Here is a 27,908-nt window from a genome sequence, read left to right as displayed (position 1 = left end):
CACTTCCCAGAAGCCCTCGGGGTTCCCCGGAACAAGCTCTCACTGAGGGGGTGAACTTCCGGTACCGCTACTTCCGGCCCGGAAGAGCTGTGTCAGGGTGCAGGAATAGGGCAAGATGGCGACAGCGGCTGTGATCGAGTTCCAGAGAGCCCAGGAAATGCTGGTGTCGGACCGGGCGGCGAGTATAGACATCCTGCAGTCTATAGGTGAGCGGGGCCGGCCAGGGAGACGGGGGCAGGCCGCCAGTGTGTGTGGGGAGCATGGAGCCCACAGTGCTGACAGTCTGCCATTGTTATAGATGGGGGCAGCTCGTGTATGGGATGGAGAGGAGCCGGGGCACAGGGCATCACAGGGGCACTGCACGTGTACATGTGGTGGGGTGGGCAGTGTGTATGCACCTCTGTGTGTGTGTGTATATATATATGTGTGTGTCTATACATATATACAGGTTCCAGGGTCTACTTGTATTCAGCCTCTTGTATCCATCCCCAGGAGAGCTGGGTGACCCTATCCCTATATGTATGTGTCACTAGAGAGATCAGCTGGGTGACAACCCACTAGGAAGCTATATAGTGGTGGCCATATAATAATAATAATAAATTTTATTTTTATAGCGCCGACATATTCCGCAGCACTTTACATTTCAGAGGGGATTTGTACAGACAATAGACATTACAGCATAACAATAATCACATACAGTAGATTATAACAAATACCAAGAGGAAAGAGGGCCCTGCTCGCAAGCTTACAGTCTGAGTTATATATCAGCTATAACTGAGAAGTAACATAGGCTGAAAAGACATTAGTCCATCCAGTTCAGCCTATAAAATTCTGTCAGAATAAATCCCCAGATCTACGTCCTTCTAAAGAACCTAACAATAACTAAGATACAATATTGTTACGCTCCAGGAAGACATCCAGGCCTCTCCTGAACCCTTCGACTGAGTTCGCCATCACCACCTCCTCAGGCAGGGAATTCCAGATTCTCACTGCCCTACCAGTAAAGAATCCTCTTCTATGTTGGTGGAAAAACCTTTTCTCCTCCAGACGCAGAGAATGCCCCCTTGTGACCGTCACTTTCCTTGGTATAAACAGATCCTCGGAGAGATATTTTTATTGTCCCCTTATATACTTATACAAGTGTGAATGGGATCCCTATAAACAAGTGAGATTTCCTGCAGATAACTTGTAGTAATTGTATAATCAAACTTTGTCTTCATTTTGTGTTTCAGTTCGGTGCCAAGATCTCTGCTTGCTGTCAGGAAATAATGACTTTCCTGTTTACACTCAGAGGTTAAAAAACTGCTCCAGGTTGAATAAGTCTCATAGTTCTGAGGGTTTCCTGGCGCAGGATACCGAGACCTTATCAGTAGGTCATGGATATCAGATCGGTGTGGGTCTGGCACCCTCAGTATTAGCTGTTGATAGCTCCTCCCGCACGCGATATAATCATTGAAGCAGCCCTCCTGTGGACGGTTTTCCTTAAATGTGTATGTAATGTAGTGTGAGTGGTGTATTACTATACTCACCTACTGCCGCTCTGCTTCTTGGTGACCTCCCTGCATGAATGACTGGTGGGGCTTCAAGATGACTGACTCCCACCGGATATGATTATTGATGAGTCTGACTACTCTCTTGAATATTTGATCGTCCATATCGGATCACTTGTTACCAGTGGTGCCAGAAGACTAAAAATGACTCAAACTTAAATAAGTTGTCCACTACTTGGACAACTTCTTGTCATACCCCATGCTTTGCCCTCATAAAATAGTTAAGTTTATACTCTCTTCCCGTGCTGGCGCCGTTTCCACGGTGTTGGCACTCCATCTCCCGTGGCTCCCATGCTGTTGTCATGCCGACACGCAATCAGTGTTGGAGTTGCTGTCCCCACCTACTGTTGAATTGATCAGGAAGAGAAATCAGATCAGTTCCAAGGTGGGGATAGTGACGCGGCACTGATTGGAGACCGGGCACCACGTGTCACAAAAACTGGATGAAAGACTCGGGACAGCGAGTGCTGACACGTCAGGAACGGTGTCGGCACTGGAGGTGAGCATAGGCTTTATTATTTTATGAGGGCCAAACATTTTGATCAAGAAGGGGTTGTCCTAGTAGTGGACAACACGATTAACCACGTAGCCCTGTTGCCTGTCATTTTACTGGAAAATATGGTAAGTTCCTGGATATCCCCCCCACCGCCACCACCTGTAATAAATATCATTGTGACTGTGGCCTAAGAAGTTTTACATCTGTGCTGGTTACCTGCCTCTAGATAAGCGATAATGTTTAATTTTATTGACGGCAAGCAGAGTTCTTGGCAATGATGAGCAACTGAAAGATTTATATATAAATCACACAACTTTTTATTATTTTTTCAGGTTAAAATAAAACTTAACACAATAATTATATTAATATAAAAATCTGTACAGTTGTTTACTACATATAAAGAGGGAAACTGCCCTCATATCTACAAGTGTCATAATCTGGACCCTATTATATGGCCGATCCCAGAGGAAGAAGCCTGCCTGTTACCCAATTGGTTGTTGTCTGCAAATGCATAAGTGATCCAATTGGGCGTTACTGCATTGTCTACCTTGTGAGCTCATATTGGAGATGATAGCAGGGGGTCGCTGGTTTGGGACCCTCTGTAAGGCCTCATTTACATGTTTGTATTTAAATACGTACGTGAAAAAATGCTACTGTTGTCGATAGTGTTATCCATCTGTGTGTCATCAATGTTCGGTCTGTCTTTACCATCTCTGTCATCAGTGTTTGTCACGGATGGGTAAAGGAAATAAATGACAAAGCTTCTTCCATACTTTTTAATGTTAAATACAGACCGTATAAACTGTACACTGCTGCTGCCCGTGTGTGTGTGCGTGCTCAACGTGCTTTTCATGGACCCATAGACTTGTTTTGGCCCTTGTCATCTGTGGTGACATGTGAATAGCACTATAGATTATGGGTACTTATTGTATCTGTGAATAACCAGAACATGTATATGCATCACAGATGTCTGATCGAGGCCTAATAGAGGGGTAGTTTTTATAACACCCCAAATCCTAAGTTTCGTCCCAGGACATATACCGTATATACTCGTGTATAAGCCGAGTTTTTCAGCACATTTTTTTGTGCTGAAAACGCCCCCCTCGGCTTATACACGAGTCATTGTCCGGGGAGCAGCGGCAGGAGCTGGCGGCTGTGACATCATACTCACCCTCCTCGTGCAGTCGCTGCACGTCCCTGCATCTTCGTTTTCTTGGCGCGGCAGCTCTTCCTGTGCTCAGCGGTCACTTGGTACCACTCTCATTAAGGTAATGAATATGCACGCTTCTCCACTCCCATAGGCGTGGAGCGCATATTCATTCCCTTAATGAGCAGTACCACGTGACCGCTCAGCACAGGAGAGCTGCAGGAAGCCGGGACAACGAAGATGCAGGGATGTGCAGCGACGGGGGGAGCCCAGCCATGCATACAAGGATAGGATGGGGGAGCCCAGCCATGCCTACAAGGATGGGTTGTGGGGAGCCGAGCCATGCATACAACGAGGGGACCAGGGGAGGCACACATCCTAGGATGGGGCAGCCACACATACCAGGACAGGGATGAGGGGACAATGTATACCTGGCTTATACTCAAGTCAATTATCTTACCCAGTTTTCCTTGGCAAAATTAGGTGCCTCGGCTTATACTCGGGTCGGCTTATACTCGAGTATATAGAGTAGTTATTTTGAAAGTGAAAATTATTTGCACTTACTAATACACTTTAATTCTGAAATTGGCACTGAGATCACAAGTTTATACCTCCTTTTGCAGTACCGGGAAGTCCTTCCATGTTAGTGATGTCAGGGACTGGCTTTCAGGCTCACTTCATTATATAAAGCTCTGTCATGGCTGCTGCAGATACAAAGAAGGGGGCTGGAGGTCAGGTTCAAGTTCATCAGTTAAGCCGAACCCTTCTCTGTATCCACAGCAGCCCATGACAGGGAAGGAAGCTAAGTTGGATAATAACAGTGCCTGACAGTCATCCCCATACTCATGGGAAGGAGGCTGGCTGACAGACCTAGGACATTAGCTGACCAGCCCCCTTCTGTCATGGCTGCTGTTGATACAGAGCTTAGCTAATTAACTGAACCTGATAACCAGACCCCTTCCACCACTTTACTGATGGAAGTAGCCCCTGTGTGTGTCAGAACGAATGCAGAGCAGGTGCATCTGGGACCATTAGACCTGTGTGGACATCAGGACCCTAGTGTAGATTTACTGTAATTATTGCAATGCAATAATACGTTCTATTTCCATCTGAACAACATCCAGATAATAACTTGTGATGCTGGAATACGCCTTTAATTTGCAACAGCTTCTCGTATATACTCCTCTTCTGCACATGCAGAACTGTTAGGATCTGACGGATAGATGGTGAATGGAAAAGTGAAGCTTCCAATAGCAACCAATCAAATTACAGCATTCATTTAAGAAAAGGCCTAAAAAGTCTGAAGCTGGCTGTTTTGGTTTCCCTGCCCCAGTTCTTATCCATATACCCCATGTATCGCTAGTCGTGCGCATGTGGTAGTGCTTATATCTGCTGTACTGTATATGTTGGCCATATGTCAGTCGGACGCTGAGTCTTCACACTTTCTTTGTTTGCAGTGAAGCGTGACATTCAGGAAAGCGATGAGGAAGCCGTACGTGTCAAGGAGCAGAGCATCTTGGAGTTGGGTGGGCTCCTGGCCAAGACTGGACAAGCGGCAGGTGAGTTCAGATGAAGACGATGCGATGTGGTCACTTTCTAGCATTTCTTGCACATATTCTCATTTGCAGACCCCGATCCTCTCCATGTATAGTATGCTAGGGGCTCATTTATGGAATCTGTCTCAAATAAACATTTTGTTGCCCATAGGAACCAATTGCAACACAGGTTCCATTTTACCAAAGTGGTTTTATACAAGAAAGCTGAGCTCTGATTGGTTGCTGTGAGCAACAGACAATTTTCTAGTAGTCCTGATGAATGAGAACTAATATGTTCTTGGAGGATATGGCCACAGCCCCGCTACAGGAAATTAAAAAGGTTATGCCTTGTTTCACCACACCAATGGTCTGACCTTAGGGATCCCCAAAAATCACAGTAACAGCAGTCTTATGAATGGATTGAAAATGTGTGTGTGTATTACCACCTCTCCAACCACTTCTGTGGGTCTGTGGAGGGTAGTGCACATGAGGGATCCCAGCTCCTTTAGACAGTGGATGAATGCACATTACCCCTCCATTCACACGGGAGACACAGGACTTCTGCCAGTCATACATTTATTACCTATTCTGGTGGTCAGTGACAGATTTAGTTGGTGGCATATGTCTTGTGGGAAAGGCTGAGTTCACACAGGCGTGTTTTCAGACCAATGTTGGCCTATGTGCTGCTGCACACAAGCTATTTTCCATATAGACCTCAGGTCTACGTGGAAGACAATCGCATGATACGCCAGATTTATGCCACAGCCTAGTGTAGGTAAATAGTTGGCATCTCAGCAATGGGGGAACAGGGCAGTGATGGAGGGATGGTGATGGCTAGACCTGCTGATGAACTCTTAAGGGCCTGTCACACTAAGCGATATCGCTAGCATTATCGCTGTAACGTCACTGGTTTTGTGAAGTTATAGCGATATTGCTAGTGATATCGCTGTGTCTGATACTTACCTCCGACCGCTCCCCCGCTGGTTATTGCTGATCGCGCGAGAACGTCCAGGACTGTTTCTCGTCGTCACCTTCCTGCTGGCGCTTCCTGCTGTGGAGACGAGCGATGCGTGGACGCGGGCGGGAGGACGCAGGATTGCCTGGTGTGACAGGTAAGTAGCGACCCCCGTCCCCAGCGATGTCGCTGGTGAGATCTGCCTGTGTGGCAGCTCACTAGCGACCACTTAGCAATGCACTAGCGATCCTGACCGGGTCATATCGCTGGTCGGGATCGCTGGTACATCGCTAAGTGTGACAGTACCTTTAAGGTCTGTCCCTTTTGAGTTTTGTAACTTTTATGATGTGCTGGGTACAATCTCATCCTATCTAGTGTCATTATTCCCATCATCCACATATAAATAGCAGTGGGTGGTGGCTCATCCCGGCCTCCTGCAGAGATGACATCACAGACTGGCAGTCTTCTTCATGGAGTCACCTGATGAGTCGTTGTACTGCCTGTCAGTGCTATGGTCATGTAATATAGATCTCATGAGACTTTCATGAAGTGAATGGAAAAACAAGGACCTGCTGCCGGATTATCAAATTCTCTGGGTTATTGGACAATCCTAACACAGCATAGAATGAAGTACATGTCACATTAGTGGCTCATAATAAGCTGTGTGGTATCTCATTTTCCCAAACGTGGCTGTGTCTGATACGAGAGCTGAATTATCCGATAATGGTGAGGTACTTCATCCAATCCATTAGTCAGTTATTCATAGCTGAATTGAAATGTCTTGCGCCTTCCACATGGCCTGCACGGAGTCTCCGCAGACAGTCATGGCATATCCATAGTGTTTTTTTGTGAAGCCCATGGAAGTGACTGGAGAGAGGTGCACATGTCCAGATACCTCTGCCGTCACAGCAGTAACAGAATCGGCCTGGACACTCCTCCGTTCTGGAAGGAGGTGCTGGTACTATGAATTAAGCATAAATGTCTTGTGATGAGACATCGTCTTCCTAAAGGTGTTTTCTCCTTTCATAAAGTAATGTGTCATATCTATTATAAGCCATCACTTTATTATTGTTGGGGTCCATCCTCTGGGACCCCCACAGATTCTGATAAGGATGGGAACATAGTGCTGGTTTCCCATTTTTTTCTTTCACAGTGCTCCATTCAGGTGGACCTATTTAAGTAAATGGGGGCTATGCTAGGCATCACTATGCAGGGGGGGGGATTCAGCCCTACACCGGCAGCCCCTTATTCTCAGTATCAGTGCTGGTTCTGTGACATGGGAAACCCATGTTGCTATAATTGTAGGCAGCACAGGATGGAGGGGGCACTGAGCTCTGGAGGCATAGCCTAGTTATTGCTGCTTGGACTTCCCATGGTTAGTCCAGTGTCTGTTGGTAGCTTTCTTAGCATACAGTGTATTATTGGAAAGCTGTCAATCAGTTTGGACCTGGGAGAACTGGGGATGTTACATCTCGTTTAAAGTATTAAATCACAAAGAACCTTTTGTCCTCCGAGCTTCCACAAAACTCAAGCGGCTAAGATGCCTGACACTTACTATACAACTGTCTGTGTAAGGAGGATGGACAAGAACCCATCCTCTACCCTTCTAAATTCATTTTCATTTTGTTTCAGAGCTCGGTGGTCTTCTGAAGTATGTGCGCCCCTTCCTGAACTCCATTAGTAAGGCCAAAGCAGCCCGTCTTGTGAGATCTCTCCTGGACCTGTTCTTGGACATGGAAGCTGCAACTGGACAGGAGGTGAGAGCACAGGGGTGATTTAGGATTTCCTGAAAACGTTATAGCAAGCTGTGGGTAAATAATGTTGCTTGTGATAGCCAAATGTGCTAGTTCAATGCTACAGACAAGAGATAAGCGGCCACCAAGTACAACAGGATCTGGTGAGAAAAAGGCTCATGCATGTGAGATTCTAAACGGACCTGCTGCCGCCATACTCCTCATAATCAGTCCTGATCATACCGAACAAGTCTGGTTCAGAAAACTCCCAACACCAAGAGCAAAATCCTGCTGGCTATACATTAGTTTCTGTAAGAGGAAATTAGTATTACATGTCAGCCATCAAAATAAGTGACCGCCATCATATGTTCTCCTGTCATATGTTAGTGATAAACTGAAATTGGAACCATCACCCTTGTTCTTCTAGCTTTTCATCTGGTTGTCATGTCCTTCAGGTGGAGCTGTGCTTGGAATGCATTGAATGGGCCAAGGCTGAGAAGAGAACTTTTCTGCGCCAGGCACTGGAGGTAAGCGGAACATGGGTCTGATCCCTTTATATGGTATGTGAGTATATAAATGTTAATGTGCTTACTGTGCAAGCCTTAGGTGTCTGCAGCTTATCAGCAATTCTCACATTAGACTCACTCAGTAGCTTGAGTAATACTACCGTCTTCCATTCTTGCAACCGCTCACTATCTCTTGGTTTTTCTACTAGGCTCGGCTCGTGTCGCTCTACTTTGACACTAAACGTTACCAAGAGGCATTGCAATTAGGTACGTCCGCCAGCAGGTGGCAGCATTTCTCCTCTTATCCGGTTACAATGCATCTTTCAGGCACTGAAGCCTTCAGTGCTCAGTGAATGTGGTTAGAAATGAGGATGCAATGGAACATTTACATTGTGTAAATGACGACTTTGTTAGTTTATCAAAATAATTCTAATGTGTCTTTGCTTTGGAGTGAGGTTCCAGAATTTTGGCAATTGCCTGCGTCAGACATTTTATGAATTTTTTTTTCTCCATAGAAGATACCATAAATGTCTGATACCTGCATGTCCCACCTCAATACATGATGGGCTCTATTCTTAAGATGGGTTTGGGACCTACATGTATGCATCCCTTAAGGAATATCTGGAAATGGGAAAACCTCTTTATATGAATCTTCAGTTTTTACTTTGATACCTCACATGAATGCACTCTGGCTCCGGATTCATCAAAACATTTTTTTTTTTATTTATTTATTTTTTTTTTATAAAACTTTGAAAAGTTGCAATTTTTTTGTACAAGGCTGCCCTAAAAGTTTGTAAATTTCTGCATATTCATGCTATTCTTACCCAGCTCTGACAAAGTGGGCCGAGCTGGTTGAGCGTTATTTATGCAACAAATCTTACTCCAGTCCCTGACTGGAGTATTATTTCTGGCGAGATTCATATGTCAAAGCACTCCACTTTGTCTGATCATTTAAGATGCGTATACTTGTTAATGAATCGAAAGCCTCTCTCTCCACCCTGCCTCCCTCATCAAGATCGGAGTGATGAACCTGGGTCTGTGTTTCCCTAATGTTTACCTATTAGTCCTGAGCAGCCTCTGTAATCGTAATTTAATCCAACTATCTCTTCTGCTAGGTTCACAGCTTCTACGAGAACTGAAAAAGATGGATGACAAAGCCCTACTGGTGGAGGTTCAACTCCTGGAGAGCAAAACCTACCATGCCCTTAGCAACTTACCCAAAGCCAGAGCCGCCCTGACGTCTGCCCGTACTACAGCCAATGCCATCTATTGCCCACCCAAGCTCCAAGCTGCACTGGACATGCAGTCAGGTCTGTCATTACTTTTAATTAACACTAGTGATTTTGGTGCTCTATACAAATTTTTTGTATATTTTTCCTACTAGCATACGTTTAGAAGCATTGACATTACTAATGCTAAAGCCTTTTACTCTTCTGTAACTAACAAACAATTTACTGCACCTTGCATCAATTTCAGGTATAATCCATGCAGCGGAGGAGAAGGACTGGAAAACGGCCTACTCCTATTTCTATGAGGCATTTGAGGGCTATGATTCCATTGACAGTCCCAGAGCTATTACAGCCCTGAAGTACATGCTGCTCTGCAAAATCATGTTGAACACGTAAGTATCTCTTTAAAAAAAATAGAAAGATCATTTTTCCCCCAGAAACAGTGCCACACTTGTCCATAGCCTGTGGATACAGTAACAGATGCAGAGCATGGATAGCATTGGTGCTGTTTTGGGGAAACATTCCTGTAATAATCATAATTTGGGGATGATTAGGTAATTATTCATTTGACATCATTAGGGCAGTACACTTTAGAACTGATGTTTTTCTGCTTAGAAAGTGTCTTCAGATTAATTTTTTTTTCTTTCGCTTACAGACCAGAAGACGTGCAGGCTTTGGTTAGCGGGAAGCTGGCACTCCGTTACGCTGGACGACAGGTTAGTAATCTGCCACTTTACCATGTTTCTACTGTGAGGGATCCTTCAGTCATTTACTGTTTATTGATGAGGGGACCACTTTGCACAACCACGATGCAGATCAGTGCTCTCCGGCCATGGATAGAAGCTGCACAAATTTCCTTACCCTTAGGGATTCCAGTCTCCGCTAATAATTTGGACGGGCAGGTGAGACTTCACCTGTTTGACGCGCAGATGATGTTTTTCATGACTGGCGAAACAAATGCCGCTCCAGGGAAAACAGAAGCACTGGAAATTCATGACCAAAGAGTAGTGATGAGCGAACGTGTGCTTAACAGAGTGTCTTCGGCATTGTTGAAAAGTATGTTCGAGTCCCCACGCCTGCATGTCTCGTGGCTGTCCAACAGCCACAACACATGTAGGGATTGCCTGCATGTGTTGTGGCTGTCGAACTGCCACGAGACATGCAGACATGGGGACTCAAATATATTATTGAAGCACGCCAAAGACACTCGGTTAGCACCCCAGCGTGCTTAGATAATGCCTCATCCAAATACTTTTGCTCATCACTACCAGTGAGCACTGACCTGGACTATGGACCAGAAGTCTGCAAAATGATCTGCTTTATCCCTATTACTCTTAAGGGGTGATATGAAACAATTGTGTTTGAGTGTCCAGATTGGTCGTGAACGTGTGACTGCTTGTCGTCTAGACATTGATGATTACACATTCACACTATCACTCCAGTCATGCAAGGAACTTTGGGGCTAAGTGATCAGTGAGGGTCCTCACACTCAGACCCACCCCCAGTGATCATACATTTATCTATTCTGGAGATTGGTGGCAAATGTTGTTCTTGAGGTAACACTTAAACCAATATAAGCTAATAATCCTTCACATTTAAAAAAGTTGCCGTTTTATACTACACCCTCTGTCTATGAGCTCCAGTCTACCTAATACACAACATTATGTTATCTTTATGGGACCACTGAAACAGTAGTGACACATTAATTTCAACAGCTCCCTATAGTGCAAGAAAAATTATACTTAGAGGATCCCTGCAACCAAGAGCTGAATGTGAACGCTTCCTGCAGAATAAGCAACTTGTGCTTTTTAAGAGACCGTATAAAATTGGGTCCTTCAAACTAAACACCAAAAGAGCTAGTCAAATGACTTTGCATGTAATGCATGGACACTGCTGGTCCGACTCTACAGTCTGTCACATTAGGGGGATCCCAAGCTGGAGAACATCCTTAATGATTGTCCTGGTAGGGATGCCTCCTATAACTCTACTTTAAGGAATAACATCTATGGAGTATCTCCCCATCCTTCATAGATTTGAGTCGTCAAAGACTATGCCATAGTGTGCATCTTTACGGACACAACCTCCTGTACTACCAATCTGGCTTAGTCTCAATGGTAATATCACCATGTACATGACAAAAATGTCATCTGTATACCACTATGCTCAATCGCTGTCTTGAAACTAAGTAATAATGATATGCATTTACCTTGCAGACAGAAGCACTGAAGTGTGTGGCCCAGGCCAGTAAGAACCGCTCCCTTGCCAATTTTGAGAAGGTAATGGCTGCATTGTGTGTAGAGCCGGGTATAAGACTTGTCATCAGTAATGTTCTCTATAAGATCTCCCTTCTCTGTGACATTAGTGACTGCACAATACAGATACATGTTATAAATCCTACAGGCTCTGACAGACTACAAGGCAGAGTTGCGGGAGGACCCCATTATTACCACTCACCTGGCTAAACTCTATGACAACCTGTTGGAACAGAACCTTATTCGAGTCATTGAGCCTTTCTCTAGGGTACAGGTAAGTTCTGGGATGGTAAAGTTGGGTGTGTTTACCGAAGGAGTCTTCCATGATATCGGCGTGAACACATATGTCCATCATACAAATGGAATTAACATTAATTATATTATGGACACAAAACCCAGACCACGTGTGGTTTATTCAACTGACACCATATTGTTCTATAGAGATATCGCTTCAGTTCTGGGTTCTGCAACAGTAATGTGTGTATAACGGGGTCTAAAGCCAGCCATATTGTGCCTTCTGTTTAGACTTTCAGTATATGGACACGTTGCATATATCAGTTACTTTTTAACTTGCGGGTTATAATGTGTCTGTTTTCTTGCTACTTAGCATCATTATCACTATTTGTCGCTTCTTTAACCAAGTGCCCATGGGAAAGTCTGATGGCACGTTGCACTATGGCCGTAGCAAGGTCTGATGGCGCGATGCCTTGTGTCGGCAGCAAGGTCTGATGGGTGTGTTGCACGATCCCTGTAGCAAGGTCTGATGGCGTGTTGCATTGTGCCTGTAGTAAGGTCTGATGGTGCGTTGCACTGTGCCTGTTGTAAGGTATGATGGAGCGTTGCACTGTGCCCGTATTAAGGTCTGAAGGCGAGTTGCATTGTTCCCGAAGCAAGGTCTGATGCGCGTTGCATTGTGCCCATACCAGGGTCTGATGGCGCATGCACAGCGCCTATACCAAGGTCTGATGGCACATGTACCATTCACATAAGTTAAAAACAAAGTTATAAACATCCAGTCGCTCCACCAACACAGCGATCATTGAGGGACATCTCATGCAATCGGCTTATTTTCAGGTTGCCCTTCTAACAAAAAGGGATAGTTTTTTCATAGAGCATCACTATATGATTTGTTGCTACCTGAGCTATTCGTTGTAATTTTTTTCTCTGCTTCTCCTTGCAGATTGATCACATATCCAGTCTCATCAAATTGTCAAAAGTAAGAATTATTTGCCGAACCCTGATCCGCTTTGTTTGCTCCATCTCAGTCAGTTATTACTGTTGATCATACTGCCCAAGTAAGAAGACTTGTGAAATCGAGACCATCTCCTTCATTACCGAAGGCTAGAAACCACCCAGGCAAAGGAGGAGAATCTTTCTTCAGCAATCTTGGCTTAATTGACAGGAGTTTCCCTATTTTCGCATGTCAATCAAGTCAAGCAGTGTGGGGACAGTCCTAATGGAGACGCTTATCTGACTCCTTTTCCTTTTCTCTAGTTCATGGTGCCCTACAGTGTTTCAGAGTAAAAGCTAGCTCTATGTAGTGTGGGAGCATGACTGTATTCATGCTGCCCAAGCATGCAACATTTGCCAGATTTTCATCCAATTTGTTGTTGAGGTACTATGGCTAGTCATCAGCTAGAAACCAGCAGTTTCACAGATTTTCCAGTCCATAAACTACAATTGGAGATTACATTTGCCCGTGCCTCCTAATAGATGCATCCAGATGATATATCAATGGGAGTGCAAAGGAGCCAGTTCACTTTGAGAGTACATTTGTGATAAGTAGTGAGCAGGACGTGCCGTGCAGAGAACTGGTGGATGCACCTTTTGTTTCTCCCAAATACTATAATGGAAACAGAATAGGCTATATTCAGATGAAGGTGAGGGCAGTGTATGATGCCGCTGTGCAGGACATGAAATACCACAGAAATGGCCAAATTCAGGCTTCACCTTAACCTGTCATGAGCATTTACACCATAAAACACCAGTAGATTTCATTAATAGTTGTCGTTGCAAAATTAATGACATATTCCCGCCACCTCCTATGGAATGGAATTTAACTGTAAAAGGGCAATTAGGACTGTCCTCTGACCCGGCCTTCCAGACTGTAATTGTCCCCTTAAGTATGCGTCATTTAACAGGAAAAATGTGGGGAGTTGAGGATGCCGTTTAGCGCATGCACAAAATAGTACACTGAACACGCAAGGATGGGATTTAATCTGTAGTGTGCAGGGGCCAGCTGTTCATCGGGTGAGCGAAGGTGCGGTTACCTGCAATTCCCATGTAAAATGCCTGACTTATGATACATGTCTAATGGACTCCTCTGTATTAACATACACGCTAAGACATTTGAGACAGATTGGAAGGGTCTCCTTTGCATGCAACTTGAGACTGGGGCACTTTATTTTTTTCAGGATTTTCAGACTCCATACTCTTTAGTAGCTGAAAGCACGCCCCCATGTGTGCCCTTCCAGCTGCTCCACAACCAGGAACTCATAGGTCACCCTGAAATTTTGCAGATGGATTTACAGATCTAAATCCAAATCGTTCACTGACCAATATATACAGGTTCACTCTTTATTTAGGAGCCCATCCTAGGTTATGCCACCCTACACTTTGTCAAAACGTCACAGGTCACACCTGTAAACCCTTTCTCTTTTGTCCCTGTAGCCGGAGGTAGAACGAAAACTCTCCCAGATGATCCTAGACAAGAAATTTCATGGTGAGACTTCGATATACACCCAGAATGCTTAAAAATGACTTCCAGCTGTACGTATGACATTCACTTGTTTTCCAGAGTGCCAGGCCGTGCCTGCCGAGGAAGGGTTTAATATGTTGGTACATTTAGTCTAAATAAGATGTTCACAGCCATCTGGGCAGAATTTATTAGCACATCCGTGCGGAGGATTAGCGGAGGCTCAGAGAGGAGCCTGCAGTCTACAGATAAGGGATCAAGGAGATGAGCGCTCCCTGGAGGCCATTTAAATACGTGTTATGTAAGGAGCTTAGCCGTTTCCTAATTGTTGGGTTACTCTTCTGGTAAAGAAAAAAAAAAGTAGTTTAACTGCAGTATATTTTACAATGTCAGAGTTGAATTTACAGCATGTCTGTGGTTATCCAATCCTCACTGTCATCAACACCTACGTGACTTGACCAAGGGCAGATATGTCCTTATTGCATACTAAAATATCCTCTGGATAGGTAGATCTGTCATCAATGGCTGTGACAGGAGTGGTAGAATCACACAAGATGCCCTTAAATGGGGTGTACAGGTTTAGAAAAACATGGCTGCTTCCATCCATGAACAGCACCATACCGGTCCTGGTATTGCAACTCGGTAAAACTGAAGTGATCGGGGCTGATCTGCAATACCACGAGCAACCTGTGTTCTGGTACGACGCTGTTCCTGGAAGAAAGCGGCCATGTCTAATCTTGTACAATCCTTGAAAGGGTTTTTCTAAATCCTGGTAAGACCATGTGGTGTCCGTAGCCGAGCTCAAGAAGGCCATGGAGCAGAAAGCCAAAAGCTCTCTTGATCTTGGGTGCAATTGAAGCAATCTCTCAGTGGTGACAATGGAGGTGTGTAATCTTTTTTTCTTCTTCCTGAACAGGGATCCTAGATCAGGGAGAGGGAGTCTTGATCATATTCGATGAACCGCCTGTAGATAAGACGTACGAAGCTGCTCTGGAAACCATTCAGAATATGAGCAAAGTGGTGGATTCTCTGTATAACAAGGCCAAGAAGCTCACATAGGTGAGTAGTAGGGGCAAGTGATGGCTATCTCAGGTTTGACCATAAGGTGGGAGAGATGACAAAGGATGGAGAAAACTGTATGATCAGCAGAGCAGGGACATACTAAGATCGGAGATGTCTATCGGCAGCTCTAACCTCACCATATTGTGACCCACTATGAAAGCTAGAACTGCAGGACAGTGTCTCTCAACTGGGTTTCTCTATTGATCAAACCGAAGAGAGAGATGATCAAATGGTAGACATTTATAGGAAGGCCACGCTTACCCCTAGAGAAGAGCTCCTCGTCTCTTAAACTGTGATCCAGATTGGCCCAGTGGTACCATTCTGTGTCGGGAGTAATCACTGCCCAGAAGGTCAGATGTTCATTGTGGACTAAATGGGCCATAACTGTAGAAAAAAGACCTGAACCGCACATGCCAATATTATACATTGATCTACAGCGGCTGAGCAAAATGATCAAAACTGAAGATGAGGTTTTTACTTGACATTTTCATCAGAATGTGTGAGCCCCCAGACACCTCACGGTGAACCTCTCAGAGGGTTTCTAATCTAGCTGGAGTATTGCACAGTGACCCCAGCCTCTGCGGTATAGTACCACACTACGCCTATGTTTCCTGGTAAAGCACCCATGGATCTTGGTCCTACCCCTTTCTAAAACTTACTAAGGTCACTTTAGCACTAAGCAAAGCTAAATTGGACAATAATGGACAAATGCGCACAGAAGTCAATGTCTTGTGATCATTTGCCCTTTATCGTCCTTTCAATGCCATTCTGTCCAGTCCTTCACTAGTTCTCAATCCCCATGATAGGGGACCTGACTCTGTAGACATGCATCAGGCACTGTCTGTTTGATCTCAGCAATGTATGTTTGACTCGAAAACACTGGGATGTTTCAGAGGAAGATATGCCTTAAAAGCCACCAGGTAACAAGCCACACGGGAGACAAGTCGAACAGGTGGATCCCCAGCGGCTTCTCCCAGCCCACTCCACTTGGGTGGCGGGTCTTGTGTGCATGTATAGGTGGAGATCTGTCAGTCACTGGCAGTGAGTGGGGTAAGCTGGCCAGGGACCCACCTCTTCTAATAGTCCAATTTTAGGCTGTGTGCCCACGTAGCGTTTTTTTATGCGTTTGATGCGTTTTTCGTGGTCAAACCGCATCAAAAATGCTTAAAAGAAGCATCCCATTCATTTAAATGCATTTTGGCCTTTTTGTGCCAATGGATGCGTTTTTACCGCTAAGGAAACGCTTAGCGGTAAAAAACGCAGCATGTTCATTAACTTCCGCTTAGGTCCGCGATTTTGGCTATTTCCTATAGTCCAAAAGACGCGCAGAAAAAAACGCATCAAAAACGCGCGTTTTATGCACAAAAATCGCGGCAAAACTGTGCGGGGAAAAATACGCGCGTTTTCTGGGAAGGAGAACCCGTTTCCTGAGCGTTTTAAAAACGCTACGTGGGCACATAGCCTAAAAGTATATTTTCTTCTGAAACACCACAGTGAATCAGGGTCAAACATTTATGGCTGAAATCATACAGTGGCTGTGGATTAGGCCACAGGTGTCCGCTATCAGGTTCTTGCCTGTATTTGTGCCTCCTGGGATAGAAGGTGCTAAAGAAGCAATGAATGGGAAATTGGCTTGCAGTATGCCCTGAACAAAAAAGCTCTAAAGTGGCATTGAATGGCCAATGGGCACTAAGGAGGCTCTTAATGCTGTCTATTTGCCATTTATTCTATTATTGTCCTTATGGCATAAGTTCTGCCCAGTTGTCTCTTTAGTGCCCTTTTGTGATAGACGAGTGCAAAATAAGTACCAAAAAGGAGATACTGAAGGCATTAACCCTTGAAGCTCAGTAAAGCGCTGTCACTTTTCTACATAATCATAATGAACATATACCCTGCTATAAGTAAATAAGTAAAAGCAATAGTACATAAAAATAACATGAAAAACACCGTTTTTGATTAAAAAAAATATATATAAAAGCCATCCCACCAGCGACAAGGTGTATCCAAATCATGATGCCCCCTAGGACCATCCCGATTTGGGTGCACTTTGATGCTGGTGGGATAACTTTCATGCTTTTTTTTTTTTTTTTTTTTTTTTTTTTTTTTTTTTTTTTTTAAATCAAAAACCGTTTACTACGTACTCCATGTTATTTATATGCACTATTCGTACTCAAGTTAATTTTTTTCGGTGTATGGTACATTTTTGCAAGTCAGCCATGCACAATTAAAAAAAAAAAAAAAAAATTGTTCTTTAAGGGTTCATCGAGACTTGTTTTTCACCAGTGCTAATAATCTTGGAAAACACTGCTATGGGAAGTCGCCATTCATTGCTGGATCACAGACTAGAAGACAAGTGGTGTAGGCGATGGCAGCGCACAGGACGGGCCGCGGCCGGCCTCTGCTGCTATTTAGAGGCTGAATCGGCTTCAGTCCTATTGCATCCGTTCCTTCCTCCCTCTTATCATACATGCATCAGCTTTACCAGCGTTCATTGCCCAGCAGATGTTTAGAACAAGATCCGTATTCTGAGGTTAGAACCACATCGATGTCTAGGACACAAAGATCTTTGGTAATTGGGCATTGCACAATATGAGCTGTGGTGATGACGGCTCCTACTGATAATGACACATTACAATGGGCAGGAACAGCCTCCGTGCCATCTGTGGAACAATGTAGCCAGCTGCTTCTGCTTTCCACACCATGCAGACAGGATGTGCTCAGTTATTTCATTACTACGGGGTTTACACAACTGCTGTTTGTTCTTCTTGGGCTGCAGCCTGGATAAGGTCGCTATTCTCAGAGCTCTGTGTACCGCCACATGTAGGAAATATTTCTATTCATACATATCTTCAGAATATCTTCTATTCATACATTTTATTTAGGCTGTCTGACTTCAGAGATTTTAATGGGGGAGTTAAGATTACAGTACTATGGCTGCTTTCTTCCTAAAATGACTCCATTCTTACCTATGAATGTGGTGTTGAAGCTCAGCCTTATGACATTGATTCTAGAAGTAAGCAGCCCTCTCTTTATACTACTCATTGGAGGTGATCAAAAAGATTCACGGGATTCTGGTCCAGTGGCCACCAGATCAGAGCCTGCTGGGATCCCTGGCAATCTCTTCTTATTTGTATGCCCGGAGCACTTATGAAATTACTCTGGGCCTACTGAAGAGAAGGGTCAGGGATTCCAGCAGGTAAGTGGAGGTTCACATGCACAGACTATCATCATGGCCATTGGACCTGGGTCCTGTGAGTCTTTTTGATCATTTCTAGTATTTAGCATTTTTTTTTTATATTTTGTTAATTCAATTAGAAAAGTCATATCGATTCTGACATTGACTATGGCGATGGAGCTCGTTTCACACTTCCCATATTAATGGTCCGGGTAAGAACCGATCTCCTGACTAGCTAAAGGTTTCTTGACCCTAACTCACCACCCATCATACTCAGGCCTTGAATATCTGATGTGTGAAAAGAGCAGATTCACACATCTATGTTTTCACAGACCTAGTAGAGACTATGATGGACCGCCGCACAAACACAGCCTCATATTGTGCAGGGTAGGAGACCTGTGGCCGGTACAGATCATGAAACACGGACATGTAAATAGAGCCTTAGACTCCTATAAAATGTGACCTAAGTTTATTACAATGGGGTTCGACATGTATGTATGCTTTTATTTTATGATTAACAAAACTTGAATGAAATCTGTCAGCAGGGTATGCCAAAAATTTAGTCCCCGGCTTTTCCGGCCTGCTAGGCCGCAATTTGAATAGCGCCGCCCACGCTAGCGCTGCCCCCTCTTCTTGGCGCCTGTTTCCTTACGAGACGCGCAATCCTAATCTCGGGGGCCATGTCTTTTACCTCTGCCTGCTCTGGACACGAGCTGTGAGGCGCGCACTCTGCCGGATACCACAGGGCCACCGCTATTCCTCCCGAGGGACACAGTACAGGACTGTGGGTAAGCTGCATCTGCCCTCAGATTTAAGCTTAACCCCTTCCCGGCACATTCCCTGCAGCTGCAGACAGACTCTGCCGTTAACCCTTTCAGGAGCGCTATGTCTCAATCTAAGGCTAAATGGGCTGCTAAGAAGCACAGTGCATTTTTTACCGTGTGTACCACTTGCAAGTCTGCCTTACACAGTGCACAGGCTAATCCATTATGCATGGACTGTGACCCGGCCTGTGCTCATACGCCCCTCGCCGCCGCTGGTGACGGGCCTCCTGCGTTTAGTACCCCTGAGTGGGCTGCGTCCCTGTCACGGTCGGTGGAGTCTCTGACCCAGGCTATATTCTCCCTACGGGAGGACTCTTTAAGTCAGAAAGCGTCCTAACCTCCCGAGGAGGGCTCTGGCATCGGCCGGGAACCATCCACCAGCAGGGGCCGTACTCGTTCAGGTCTCTAGAAAGCGGACCCATGACGCGTCCCCTAGGCCCGTTCGTTCCTCGGCGACTCCTGTTTCTCGCTTTCCCTCTCCTGAGGTTCACAGCGAACACGACTCTGAATTCGAATCTGACACGTCAGCCCCTCAGAATCCCCCAACTGATCAAGAGTCGCTTGATTCTCTTATAGAATCAGTCAACTGGATTCTGAAGTTGGATGAGGAAAATATTCCCGCTCCAGCACACGCTGTCTCATTTAAGAGAACCAAGCGTGTGTGCAGGTTATTTACCAGCCTTCCGGAGTTTAAGGAAATTATCCAGAAACATAGGGATCGGCCACATAAGCGGTTCACAGGGCAAAAGTCTACTCAGGCGAAATACTCTTTTGATCCAGACCTAATGAAGGATTGGTTACAGTCCCGACCGGTGGACCCTCCTGTATTGCATCTTGCTTCTAAAACGCTCCTATCCGTTTTTGAGGGTTCCTCAGTCAGAAACCCCTCCGATCGTCAAATTGACTACCTTGCCCTTTCAGGTTTTGAAGCTTCAGGAGCAGCGCTTTTTCCATCTTTCGTGGCAATTTGGGTCACTAAGGCAATGGCCGCTTGGGCAGAAGTCTTGATTACTTCCTTCCAGGGCACCAATCTTCCTCCGGAGGCAACCACTGTTGCCAGGCAGACAATTCATGCAGCGGACTTTGTAGTGGACTCTTCTTTTGATGCTGCCAATTGCGCTGCTCAAACTGCCACTAATGCCATCTCCATTAGAAGAGCTCTATGGCTCCGCGACTGGCGGGCGGATGCCACATCTAAAAGATCATTGACTTCTCTCCCCTTTCAAATGGGTCGTCTTTTTGGAGAGAAACTGGACCAGCTCATTTCTGATACTACCGGGGGAAAAAGTAAATTCCTTCCTCAACAAAAGGCTGTTCGGCCGTTTCGCAACCAACAGCCAACGTGTTTTCAATCTTTTCGCAACAATTCCGGTTGGTCCTCCTCTACCTTCTCTTCTGGATCAGGTCGGGCCCCGCGCGGAGACAGAGGCTCCCAGGTCTCATACAGACCTAACCGCTCTTGGAAACCCAGGCCTAGGGCTTCTGGATCTAGGGGAGCCAGATCTCATAGATCTACCCAATGACTTGTTGCGGTATCCGGTGGACACCAACAAAGTAGGCGGTCGCCTAATTTCCTTCAGCCACACCTGGCTCGCAGTCGTCCACGACAAGTGGGTCAGGGAGCTGGTGTCATCCGGATACAAGATAGAATTTTCTTCTCCCCCTCCAACTCGGTTTTTCCCTTCCTCTCCCCCCAAGAAAAAGACAAGAGCCTTCCTTCGGGCTGTTCAGGCTCTGCTAAGGGATGGAGTCATCATTCCGGTCCCTCATCACGAAAGGTTCAGAGGATTTTATTCAAACCTTTTTATGGTTCCAAAGGAGGACGGGACGATGCGACCCATTCTGGATCTCAAACTGTTAAATCAGTTTGTCAAGGTACGGCGATTCCGAATGGAATCTCTCCGATCAGTTGTCGCTTCCATGGAAAAAGGAGAGTTCCTAGCATCCATCGACATCAAGGACGCTTACCTTCACATTCCGATCTGCCCGTCCCACCAGCAGTTCCTGCGTTTTGCAATTCACAAGGAACATTTCCAGTTTGTTGCCTTGCCCACCGCCTCCAGGGTCTTTACCAAGGTCATGGAGGCTGTCATGGCCATTCTCCATTCTCGGGGAGTAGTGGTGTTACCGTATCTGGACGACCTGCTCATCAAGGGTCCGTCTCTTCCAGCCTGCGAGGAATCCTTGGATATAACAGTAAATACACTTTCTCGCCTGGGGTGGAAGATACATTTCGAAAAGTCCCAAAACCGGCTCAGCAGATTTCCTTTTTAGGAATGATCTTGGACACTTCACGCGGGTTGGTCATTCTCCCTCCAGAAAAGACCCAAGCCTTACAACAGGCAGCGCGGACTCTTTCCCGACCAGTTTCTCACTCCATTCGTTTCAGCATGAGAGTTCTCGGAAAGATGGTGGCTGCGATGGAAGCAGTTCCATTTGCACAGTTCCATCTCTGTCCCTTACAACATGTGTTGCTGTTAGCTTGGGACAAGAACCCGTTCTCCCTGGACCGTCGGATCCTTCTGTCCCTGCGGGTCAGACAAGCCCTCAGGTTGTGGACACTGAGGTACTCCTTGAATCAAGGGAGGTCTTTTCTCCCAGTAAGATGGTTGGTAGTAACCACCGACTTAAGTCTTCTCGGCTGGGGTGCGGTCTTTCGTCACCACACGGCACAGGGTCGTTGGTCAATCCGAGAGTCACATCTCCCCATCAACATTTCGAGATACGAGCGATCAGATTAGCTCTACGGCGTTTTCACCATCTCGCAGGTCACCCCATCAGGATCCAATCCGACAACGCCACGGCTGTAGCGTATATCAACCGCCGGGGAGGTACCCGGAGCAGGATGGCCATGCACGAAGTGAGTCACATCCTCCATTAGGCCGAGACCAACCATTTGCCCATCTCAGCAATCCACATCCCGGGCGTAGAAAATTGGGCGGCAGATTTTCTCAGTCGCCAAGGCATTTCCTCGGGAGAGTGGTCTGTTCATCCGGAAGTCTTTCAGCAGATTTGTCATCGTTGAGGGACTCCGGATGTGGATCTCATGGCCTCAAGACTAGACAACAAGGTTCCTCGGTTCATTGCCCGAGCCATGTGCCATCGGAGCGGACGCCCTAGTTCTGCCATGGCACCGGTTCCGGCTCCCATACATCTTTCCCCCTCTTCCCTTGCTTCCGAGGGTCATCAAGAAGATCAGAGCGGAGGGAGTACCAGTGATCCTAGTCGCGCCAGATTGGCCGCGCCGAGCATGGTATACAGAACTAATACTAGTCGCTGACGTCCCCTGGCGACTTCCAGATCGCTTGGATCTACTATCACAGGGCCCGATTTACCACCAGAACTCCGGGGCCCTGTCTTTGACGGCGTGGCCGTTGAATCCTGGATTTTAGCACAGGCTGGGTTCTCTCATGACGTGATTTCCACCATGATTAGTGCTAGGAAGCCTGTGTCCATGCGCATCTATCACTGCACCTGGAAAACCTTTTTTTCGTGGTGCAAGGATCATGGTCGATCCCCTCTGGTGTTTTCCATTCTGGCCATATTGGAGTTCCTTCAATCCAGATTAATATCAGGCCTTGCGCTTAGCTCGCTCAAGGGCCAAATTTCGGCCTTGTCAGTGCTTTTCCTACGCAAAATTGCCACCAAACTTCAGGTCAAGACGTTCATTCAGGGAGTTTCCCATGTGGCGCCTCCTTCTAGAAGGCCATTGGAATCATAGGGCCTTACAGGAGGCTCCTTTCGAACCGCTGCAGGACGTGTCACTGACTGTCCTCTCTTGGAAGGTGGTCTTTCTAGTGGCAATTACGTCAGTCAGACGAGTTTCGGAATTGGCAGCCCTGTCCTGCTGTACTCCATTCCTGAATTTTCATCAGGACAAGGTAGTTCTCAGGACGTCCCCGTCCTTCCTGCCCAAGGTCGTCTCCTCTTTCCATCTCAACGAGGAAATTGTTTTGTCTTCCTTTTGTCCGACGCCGGTCCATCGCATTGAGAAGGCCCTCCACACCGTGGATGTGGTTAGGGCGCTGAGACGGTACATCTCGCGGACGGCTCCCTTCTGCAAGTCAGATGCCCTGTTCATACTTCCAGAGGGGCATAGGAAGGGTCTAGCCGCGTCAAAAGCAACGCTAGCCAGGTGGATTCACTTAGCGATTCAGGAATCCTACCGTGTCAGGAACGTGCCTGTCCCAGCGGGGATTAAGGCGCACTCTACCCGGTCAGTGGGCGCCTCTTGGGCCATTCGGCTCCAGGCCTCAGCAGAACAGGTCTGCAAGGCTGCGACTTGGTCAAGTCTGCATACTTTTACAAAACATTACCAAATTCATTCTCAGGCCTCTGCGGATGCAGCTCTCGGCAGACGCATCATGCAATCGGCAGTACCTCAGTGTTGACTCAGTGGTACATGGGGTATTAGCAGATGTATGCTCCCCACCCATGGACTGCTTCAGGACGTCCCACTGTCTGTGTCCCCCTGTGAGGCGTATGAGAAATAGGGATTTTTGTGTACTCACCGTAAAATCCTTTTCTCCGAGCCATTCATTGGGGGACACAGCATCCACCCTGTTTAGCCTACTGGCTCATTGTAGCATTCTTAGGTTGTGGCATAGTTATGGTTATTGTTGACTGTTTAAGCTCCTACTGCCTTTTTCACCGAACTGGAGAAATCTCATCCAGCGAAAGGGTGTATACTGCAGGGGAGGAGTTAACTTTTTTTCTGGTTTACTTACTGTCCTCCTAGTGGCAAGCAGCATAACACCCACTGTCTCTGTGTCCCCCAATGAATGGCTCGGAGAAAAGGATTTTACGGTGAGTACGCAAAAATCCCTATTTTAGCAGCAGGATCTTAAAGGGGTTGTCCGGGCTTTTCACATAATCTCAGTACTTATCTGGGCTGCAGAATTATGACAATAAGTAATTTACTTTCTGTCACTAGTTTGCACGGTTTTCTAGATATTCTGAACAGAATGTCCAAGGGTGTTATGGCATTGAAGTGAGAACTAGTTGTAACCTCCTACTCTACTCCAAACATGCCCTCTATAGCAACAACCCCACCCTCCATAGATAGAGGCCCTCCCCGTCCACATGAAGCAGCCCTCATCACACAGTAAGGAATTCTTCCCCTCCAGCAGCCTCAGTGCAGAGAGCTGCTCCTCCCCCAGGCACATACTGAACAGTTATCTATGGAAAGTGAAAGTAGTGAGGAGGAGGGAAAATCGTCCTGCATTCTGGGCCACTCCATGATTACAATACATAACTCATTATCAGTAATTTCTTCCCTCAATGTCCCAGGCTGCTGGCAGCAGTGAGAACAGACTGTGTGATGGCCAGTGATGGGGGTCTGCAGCTTCTAATCTGCACAGGGGATGGCAGTCACTGATGTAATCTGTTGTGTGACAAAGCCTGTGTGAATGAGACAGCTCTGTGTCACTGATATCTTCACACAGAAGCAGATTTGGTGCAGTGTATGTGCGAAGCTCCACCAAACTCCCAGCAAGCTCCAGTGACCAGCACCACCCACTGCCCACTCATTGGCTGGCAGTAAACTGCACCAGCATTCATCTTTATCATCATTCCAGCTTTGGAAAGAACACAGCAGTGATCCTGTATTTGTGAAAGCAGCACAGTACATACATACACCCCCCAACACTTCACACTATTACAGCTGCTGATTGGACAGGCTGCTCCCATCAGTATTTGTGTCATTAGAGAAACAGTGCTCACACATACACTGCACCAAATCTGCTGCTGTGTGAAGACATCAGTGACACAGAGCTGTCTCATTATTGTTATAATTCTGCAGCCCAGATATGTACTGAGATTATGTGAAAAGCCCGGACATCCCCTTTAATCATTGCTGGACTAGAGCAGCACGTGCCTGGTAGTCCGACTCCACCCCCTCCTTTGATGAGCAGCTCACTGTCTATGGACATTGTACATACAGAGTCTGGTGTGGGCGGGTTTAGCTTTCTCAGCTCTGCTTCATTGCTAAATCTGAAAACTCTTGTGTGAGAACGGTTGCACCCAGTAATCTAAATGATACAACGTTGGATTCAGCTTCTCTTTGCCTGCTGTCAGATGAGGTAGCAAAAAACTGCTGACATGTTAACTTTAAGAACACCTGGAACTTTATTTTATAAAAGGACTTTAGCAGTTGTTGTCGTCTAAAAAAAAAAAAAAAACTAAAAACTTTCCATAAATCAATAGTACAGGTATAACATATTTTGGAATATATCTTTTAATAATCTCACGTCAAATGGGTTGTTCAAGGTTTAAAAGAGAAAAAAATCTTGGAATCCTATAAATTGAAAAAAAATTAACCATTTCTTCCCTTGCTGCTCAGGTTGTCCCTGCAGTCCTTCAGTTGTCCTGTAGTGATGAAGTGCTGTACATTTGCCCCCGGCAGCCAATCACTGGCCTCTAATGTCACGTGCCGTACATGCCGCCATCACCCGAGGCCTGTGATTGGTTGCAGTGAGCACATGTTTATGCACTGTATTTTGTCATAAAGACTGGGAGGGACCACAGAGAGACAGCAACGGATTTTTTTTATTTTAGGGCTCTCCCTGCATTATTTCTAATTTTAACATACTAATAGCATAAATTTTTATGTCAATCAATTTAGTAGTATTTTTATTTGTTTTTAAATCCTGAACAACCCCTTTTTAAGGCCATGTACACACATTTGCAATTTCTAATGTGTTTAACTCAATGTCACACTGATCCTAATGTGTTTCATGTTCTCTTTCAGACCATTGAAATCATCAGCCATGGAGAAATCAGAGCGGCAGGAGCAGCGGACACCTGTCGTCCTCGTGTGGGATGGTGGAAAAGGGGCAGGGGGGTGCTGAAGGGAATTCTTTCTTCTTTTTTTTTTCCATTTTTCTCCCAGGAACATCTTTTATTTTGAATGATTTTCTTTAAAATCTCAATTAATGGGCGCATCCTTGGCACAGGCCTCTTAGGTTCTGGGTTAAATCCATGCTCTGACTATTTCCACTCTTCCATCCCACGTCCGGGGGGCTGGGGTCAGAACACTTGCTTGTTTTATAGGTTTTTCTGTGTACTTACCTGAAGCAGTGCTTGTTGGGTGGGGTCTCTTTGAGCTTACCCATGGTCCCCAGAGCCTTTGTTCCGTGAGCGCACACATGACATATACTGTATGTGCCACAGAGGCTTGCTAGGGAAAAGACTCATTTGGGCTCACGGTTTAGCTCTGGCGGGGAACCCTCACTTTTCATAAATTAAACAGGTTTGCTGCTTGCAGGGATTTAACGAAACAAAAAATTGCCATTGCCGCTCCTGTTACCAGTCCTTTAAGACATGCCCCCTCGTCCCTTCTGATGTCCTTTTGGGTTTCGATATCCCATAAGAGGTGCACAATTTCCACCCAGCTGAAACCAGAGTATATCTGATGTTCAGATGTGTTCCAATAAAGATCTTTTTTTTTTTTTTTTTCTTTTTCTTCTTTTTCTGGTCTTTGGTGTGTTTAAAGCGTTCTGCAGAGTTGAGGAGACAGATGCTCCCCAGGTGAATAAGCTGGAGAACTTTGTATTCATCCTAAGGACGTCTGTAAAGTTTAGTTGGCTTTATGCAACATGGATGCTGCTTTGTTTTTTTTAATCTTATTTCATTATTTTACTCTGTTTGGTCATCTTAAAGGACCCATCAGCCCTACTAATATGTCTGTTTTAGTAAACTTTTATATAGCATTTTTCTGTAGTGATGAGCAAACGTGTTATCTGAGCATGTTAGGGTGCTGTCCGAGTATCTTGGGGGTGCTCGAGTAAAACGTCTGAGTCTCCGTGGCCGCATGTCTCTTGGCTGTTAGGTAATCCCTGCATGTGTTGTGGCGGTCAAACGACTTCCAAGACATGCAGGCGCGGCGACTCGAACATATTAATCGAGCACACCCGAGATACTCTGATAACAGCCGAGCTTGCTCAGATAAGACTTCATCCGAGCTTGTTCGCTCATCACTACTTTCCTGGCATCTTCAAACTCTCTATTGTGACATTCCTCTGTTAGCCCTCCTGGAAAACTGAATTGACAACTAGGTGTCACCATTTCACTCTCCAGAAGGGAGTTCCTCTAAAGTCTGAACTATATGCACTGGGTAGTACAACACTATGGAGGGACACACAGCACCTGGAGCAGAGGAACCGCTCAACCCAGAATTATACCATGCTCCAGAGTTGTTATAGTGAAGTAGACATATTATGAGAAATGATAGAAGACGTGCCAACTCAATAATTCAGCACACGTCCACAGGGGTGTATTCTGCTTGATTCTGATTTGAAACCTTTTTTTTCACCTGATTCCATAGTATTGCACTGTATGGTGCTACCGTCCCATAGGCACTTCATGTAGTGTGACTCCAGAAAGCTGTAACACTACAGGATATAAATAAGCAGCTCGATCTGCCCCGATCTGTTCCGCTATGGCAGCCGGTCTTCACGTTTCTGGCCAGCATCCTGGCACCGCTGGCACTTTCTAGGCTCCTTAATATACGTCATGTGACGCCTAATGAGTGGCAGAGGCGGTGGCTACAAAAGTGGTGATCCGCTGCTATGGCAGACCGACCGGACTGGCCACCAGAAAAGGGTAATACAACTTGCATTGGTCATTTCTAGTCCAGCTCAGCTATATGCCTCTTACCAATGTTTCCACAATTGTGTATCTTCCATTGAACACTTTATGGAGGCGGCGTTCCTTCATGGGCCGAAGTTCCGCCTCTTCCACACCGTTGGCA

The 27,908-nt window shown here is 45.8% G+C and overlaps 1 protein-coding gene across 1 annotated transcript; it reads left to right on the top strand.

The window, feature by feature from the left end:
• On the top strand, window positions 1-26,611 carry PSMD11 (proteasome 26S subunit, non-ATPase 11). The gene is made up of 14 exons (XM_073582314.1): window positions 1-206; window positions 4,651-4,752; window positions 7,316-7,440; window positions 7,872-7,943; window positions 8,132-8,189; window positions 9,038-9,232; window positions 9,399-9,543; window positions 9,807-9,867; window positions 11,365-11,427; window positions 11,552-11,677; window positions 12,584-12,619; window positions 14,074-14,125; window positions 15,015-15,157; window positions 25,908-26,611. Exons 1-13 carry the CDS (start codon window positions 116-118, stop codon window positions 15,155-15,157), a joined length of 1,269 nt encoding a protein of 422 aa, XP_073438415.1. The 5' UTR covers window positions 1-115; the 3' UTR covers window positions 25,908-26,611.
• The last annotated feature ends 1,297 nt before the right edge of the window (window positions 26,612-27,908 follow it).

The sequence above is a fragment of the Dendrobates tinctorius genome, unplaced genomic scaffold, assembly GCF_039654945.1.
Source record: "Dendrobates tinctorius isolate UK_male_01 unplaced genomic scaffold, ASM3965494v1 ptg000071l, whole genome shotgun sequence".
Classification (NCBI taxonomy): domain Eukaryota; kingdom Metazoa; phylum Chordata; class Amphibia; order Anura; family Dendrobatidae; genus Dendrobates; species Dendrobates tinctorius.
This window is presented reverse-complemented; position numbering and strand designations above follow the sequence as displayed.